We start from the raw sequence: 6,254 nt of genomic DNA, 5'->3' as shown, positions 1-6,254 counted from the left end.
GAGGGGAGAAATAAAGTCATTTACCTAAAAGGTGTGAGCACATATGGGCAGGTTCAGTCCTGGCTTGCCTCTGTAATCTCGTAAAAGACTTTCTTTTGAGACAGTTGGTTTTAAGTACAGGATGGTAGGAATATGTTGCCTTTATAAAAATAAACATTCATCTACTTAAGTTTCATCCTTTGCACATGAACACAATAATGATGCCTCAGCTGTCATCTGCTCCAAAGATTCCTTGCCACTTACTTAATTAGAAAACCCAGGCTTTCATTCTTTGTTATAACTATCCTATATAATAAAAAGGTAATATGCAAATCGACTGAAATTCAGAAAGACCGGTCACTATAATGCACACTGACCACCAGGGGGCAGATGCTCAATGCAGGAGCTGCCCCCTGGTGGTCAGTGCGCTCCCACAGGGGGAGCGTCACTCAGCCACAAGCCTAGCTGGTGGCTGGCAAATGCAGCGGCCCGCCTCCACAGCAGTGCTAAGGATGTCTAACTGTGGCTTAGGCCATCAGTCAGACATCCCTTGAGGGCTCCCAGACTGTGAAAGGGCACAGGCCAGGCTGAGGGCATCCCCCCACCGCAGTGCATGAATGTCATGCACCCAACCTCTAGTTTGTAAATGAAAAGCAATAACCTTCCTTATGTCACTTGAGCTCCTTTCTAATTTAGAAAGACCAGAACAGCCTCCCTTTCCCCAAAGTAGTTACAAAGGACAGCAGCTTATCTCATAAACAATTCACAACCTGCCTCCAACCCCAAACCAGCAGAGATTGGTTGTCATGCCCTAATCTCCTGCCCACATTGCTCTATTGCAGACACTATCACCTAATGATGAACACTGTTTTAAAAACCTACATAATCTGCTAAAGAAGGTCTCTGGATGTTTCCACTGACACAGGAAGAAACAGCCAGAAAGGATATATGCCCCTAAGTCTGGAATGGGTCAGTTTAGAATTATCAGAAAGTTCCATTTCTATTTCCTAGCTATGCTTCCATTACGACCCAGTTTTATCTTTCCCTATAAATGAAAGGTGTTTCATTGGTTCTCCTTAGGAGCTGCTGTTCTACACAATGATGCACTCCCATTAATTAAGTGGAGCTGTCTTAGCTAAGAACTATGGGCTGTCCTTCTTTTCATTGTCTGCTCAGAAATGCCTGTGACAACATATAGAGTACGAGCTAGGGCCCATTATAACCCTTATAGTCACTTTGACTTTAAACAGTAAATTTCAACCTAACGTTTCTTTAAAAGATATGGCTATTGTGGCCCTGGCCAGGTGTGCAGTGGTTAGAGCACTGAGCCAAAGACCGAAAGACTGTGGGTTCAATTCCAGGTTAAAGGCAAGTACCTTGGTTGCAGGTTTCCCAGCACCTGATGTGTCTCTCTGATATCCACGTTTCTCTATCTCTCCTCCTCCTCCCTCCCATCCACTCTCTCTAAAAATAAGTGGAAAAATATCCTCGGGTGAGGATTAAAAATAAAAACTATATTTACTCTATATACAGGTTGTCCCAAAATAATGTAAAAAAAAAAAAAGAAGAAGGTATAGGTACTATGAAAATCATTGGGATGCCTTACTAGAATTCCAAGGATTAAAACACTCTTGTTGCATTATGGAAATAATTTCATTATTCCTGGTGAATTAATAATGTATATACAATGCTACTAATCATGTACCAACCATAGTGAGGAAGGCAACCCACCCACAATCTCCTACAGTAGGAGTATAGCCAATGTGTGTGTGTGTGTGTGTGTGTGTGGTGTTCAAAATTAGTCCACTGTCAATGTGACTCTGCAACCAAATGACTATCCTCAGCATCCACACATTTATGATAAACCATTATGATAGCAGAAGTTGTTGGTACCTTATCCTGATCCCTTTTTTGGGCTGGTACACTCACCTTCCTCCCAGCCCCCAAATGTGAATGTCAGCTGCCACCCTTTTTTAAAGAACGATCCTCATTAACTGGAACAACTTCCCTGGAGATGCCTTGGAGTTTACTCAAGGCGCAGTCCCTCAGGGAGGAATGGGAGAAGCCTGCAGCCAATGACTGAATAACATGGGATTTTAAAGGCTGGCCCCCTCACATCCCCCTGAGGCAACTCTGGGGTGCTACTCATGCTCCAGAAGCCCCTATACCATCATCATTCTGAAGCTAAGTCTCACACACCCTTGTCCAGGCTCTTCTGAATTCCTCTCCTGTTTCCCTTGCTCCTGTGGAAACCATACCTTCCCCTAATAAATTTAATTAAAAAATAAATAAAAATTAAAGATCATATCTGAGAGAACTCACTCAAAAATCACTTGCAGAGAAAGTATGTCTCCTGCTGTACTTCTAGGAATTCCTACCAAAGGCACCAAGTAAGGAGCAAGTCTAAGCACAGGAAATCACACCTGAATGTCAATGCTGGTAGCCCCTTCCTTTGGAAGTATATGTTTCTTATTTTGATTCCACAGTGCTGTTTTAGCACCAAAGAACAAGGACATTCCTGGTTTTTAAAGGCTCATAGTCACATAGACCAAATCTTACATAACCAGCAGGGATCATGGTCTAAGGAATAATTGCCATGGAAAATATGCCTTAGGAATATACTTATTTGTATATAGCTTTTAGGAAGCACTACTGATTTCTGATTAAAGACAAAGCTTGATCATTTAATTGAGAGTAGGATGGAGTTAAGATTAGAGAAGATGTCACTCTTAACACTCCTATTGAGCATTTACTGGAAGTCCTAGCTGGAGAAATCAGGCACGCAAAAGAAATAAAATATATAACAAATGGAAAGGAAGAAATAATTATCTCTATTTTCAGATTGCATACTTTTATATAAAGAAAATCCTAAAGACCAAATAAAAAATGTTCGATCAAATCAATGAATTCAATAAAGTTGCATGATACAAAATTAACATAAAAATATTAGTAGTGCTTCTATACACTACAACCAATTCTCTGAAAAGGAAATGAAGAAATAGATCTCATTTATGATAGCACCAAAAACAATAAAATACTTTGAAAGAAATTGAACTAAGGGGGTGAAAGATCTCTACTCTAAAAACTATTAGACAATGATGAAAGAAATCAAAGTAACCAAAAAATAAAAAGGTATCTCATGTTCATAGATTAGAAGAATTAATATTGTTAAAATGTCAATACTACCAAAACCACCTGAATGTTCAATGTGCTCCCTATTCAGATTCTAATGGAATTCTTAATGGAAGTAAAAGAAATTTTTTTTTCAAATTTATATAGAATTACAAAAGACCTCACATAGTCAAAGAAATCCTAAAAAAAATATATCAAAGCAGGAGGTATCACACTTCCTGATTTCAAGCTATAGTATCAAACTATAGTAATTAAAACAGTATGGTATTTGCATAAAAACAGAGAAATAGACTAGTGGAAGAGAATGAGAGTCCAGAAATAAACCCAACCATATATAGTAAACTAACATTTGAAAAAGGAGCCAAGAATACTCAATGGAGAAAAAAAAGAGTCTCTAATAAATGATGCTGGGCTAACTGGATACTCACATATAAAAGAATGAAACTGGATCCCTGTCTTTCACCAATGACAAAAATTAACTTAAAATGGATAAAAAACTTAAATGTAAGATCTGAAACCTTGAAACTCCTAGAAGAAAACATAAAAATAAAGCTTCTTGACATGAGTCTTGGTAATAATTTTTGGCTATAACAACTAAAGCACAAGCAACAACAACAAAATAAACAAGTGATACTACATCGAACTAAAAAGCGTCTGCACAGCAAAAGCAACTATTTTAAAAAAAATCAAGAAGCTCATTCTGCCACATTTCATTCACTCCCATCGCTTCTGACAGTCTCTGGTCAGACCTAAGGCACCAAGATGGCAAAGCAGATCCAGAGCAAGGATGCTGCTCAGGAAGCCTTGAACAGTGCAGGAGGTAAACTTGTAATAGTTGACTTTTCCACCACGTGGTGTGGGCCTTGCACAATGATCAAGCCCTTCCTTCATTCCTCTCTAAAAAGTACTCCACTGTGGTATTCTTGAAGTATATGTGGATGACTGTCAGGATGTTGCTGCAGAGTATAAAGTTAAATGCATGGCAACCTTCCAGTTTTTTAAAAAAGTACAAAAGATGGGTGAGTTTTCTGGAGCTAATAAGGAATAACTTGAAGCCACCATCAATGAATTAATTTAATAATGTTAACCAGCCATTGGCTCCTGTAATTTTTTTTATTTATAAAAAAAGAAAATAGATAAGGTATAGAAACTACCGGTATATACTCAACTACCATCAGATTATAAATGACAATAAAATATTCATTCTATCCCTTTTTAAAAAAAATAAAGCAAGTTAAAAGACAACTAAGAAATGGGAAAAATATTTGCAAACTATATATCTGACAAGAGGTTAATATCCAAAATATATAAATAACTCATATAATTCAACAGCAAAAAAAAAACCCAACTCAATTTTAAAAAATGAGAACAGGCGTTGAACAGACATTTCTCTAAAGAAAATATACAAAAGGTCAATGATGACTCTCTCTCATCATTGATGTTTCTATCTCTCCCTCTCCCTTCCACTCTAAAATCAATAAAAATATATATTTTTAAAAGCAATTACATCTAATTTAATACATATGTATTGATCACTTACTCTGAGACAGGTATTGAGTTGGGATCTAAGGATTCTACCAGGATTAAGACATGATTCCCTTCCCTTAATACATTTATACTACTTCTAGCTCTAAGCGAAATCCATTAGATGTTAATGGTAGCCTGTTGTACTCATATCCATTGGAAATAACCTGGGGACATTAATTTGAAAGAAGTTTATGTTGGGAAATGTTGTATTAAAAACCCAATGGAGAAATAGGTGAGTCAAGTTGTTTCCTGTTTCCAAACCATAAGTTGGTGTACCAACCCATAGATGACGACTCCTCTGGGACGCAGACATGTATTTTTAAACTTTTGAGATTGAAGAGTAGCTTGAATAGAGCAGCCAAAAGGAACAGCCTGTCCTGTTATGACTCATTTGAGAAACTTCCCTTTTTATGCCATTTCAAACCTGAATTTTCAGACTTAAAATTCAGATTGCCTTTAAAGTAGATGTGATATTTGGATAACTTTCTTTTCATGAAATGTCATGTCATCGTATCATAGACAACATGGCTTCTGTTTCTATCTAACTCTTTTGACAATCATTATATTTAATAGTTTTTCCAAGATTTGGATAAACTGCCGAGCAATGAGCTACTAATAGTAACATCCTACTTTACATGAAAGCACTTTCACATGCATTATCTCCCAGGAAGTTGGGAGAGTCAACCACTAACTATATCTAAATAGTTGCTTATCTTTTCATGGGATATTACTTATTTTAAGCATTTTTATTTCCTTTCCCCCATTCCTACTACCCAAAGAGAGGCTTTCTTATCTCCCACTTGGATTTTTTGCAATAGCCTCATAACTAGTCCCTATTTCTTAGCTTTTATTCTCAATATTCCTCATGCACAGCTCTGGCCATATCATTTCCCTACTGATTGGTGCTCCCTGCCTAGCAGAAAGAAAGTCCAGACATCTTATCTAGTCATTCAAGGACCCGTCTTACATTTCCAATACCAGATCCTACCCATCCTTCACTCTGAAAAGGAGCAGAAAAGAGACTGGAGTATCTCTCCAAATGCAGAGCATGACTAGGACTTTTTGCCTTCAAAGCCAGAAAAGATAATTCAATGAGAGGGACACCCCCACTCCAGGGCACACACATTCATGAAAGCTGAGCCTTATGGTGAAGCCAGAGCCCCACCTGAACCCAGCTTTGTCTTTCAAGATTTCAGGAACCTTTTCCAGAAAGGGCTGAGGTCAGACCAAGGTGATGCTAACATCCCACCAGTAGAAGCAATGTCTGGGTAGGTCCAAGAGTTGTGGGGTCACTTTGGTCTCAGGCAGTGTGGCCAGCCACTAACAACTTATTATGGGAGAACAGCAGCCACATGGGAATTTTTAAGAGCTATAGAAACAGGGCAGAATCCACTTTAAATAATATATATACACTGAGTGGCCAGATTATTATGACCACCTGACGTTTGTAGGCAAATTAGCCATACACTAAATCGTATGGGATATGGAAGCTGAAGGCCTATTCGAACACCTTTGCTGTCTGCAGTTACCAAGATAAAACATCTCCAATTCGCACAGGAACACAAGGATTGGACAGTCAAGCATTGGAAAAAAAGTCATGTGGTCCAGTGAATCAC

The 6,254-nt window shown here is 38.2% G+C and overlaps 1 protein-coding gene across 1 annotated transcript; it reads left to right on the top strand.

Moving 5' to 3' along the window:
* Positions 1–3,873: 3,873 nt before the first annotated feature.
* On the top strand, positions 3,874–4,336 carry LOC102249449 (thioredoxin-like). Its single transcript, XM_014546415.1, has 2 exons — positions 3,874–4,002; positions 4,061–4,336. Exons 1-2 carry the CDS (start codon positions 3,874–3,876, stop codon positions 4,157–4,159), a joined length of 228 nt encoding a protein of 75 aa, XP_014401901.1. The 3' UTR covers positions 4,160–4,336.
* Positions 4,337–6,254: the final 1,918 nt, after the last annotated feature.

Source organism: Myotis brandtii, unplaced genomic scaffold, assembly GCF_000412655.1.
Source record: "Myotis brandtii unplaced genomic scaffold, ASM41265v1 scaffold441, whole genome shotgun sequence".
Lineage (NCBI taxonomy): Eukaryota > Metazoa > Chordata > Mammalia > Chiroptera > Vespertilionidae > Myotis > Myotis brandtii.
The sequence above is the reverse complement of the archived record's forward strand: the minus strand, read 5'-3'. Positions and strand labels throughout refer to the sequence as shown.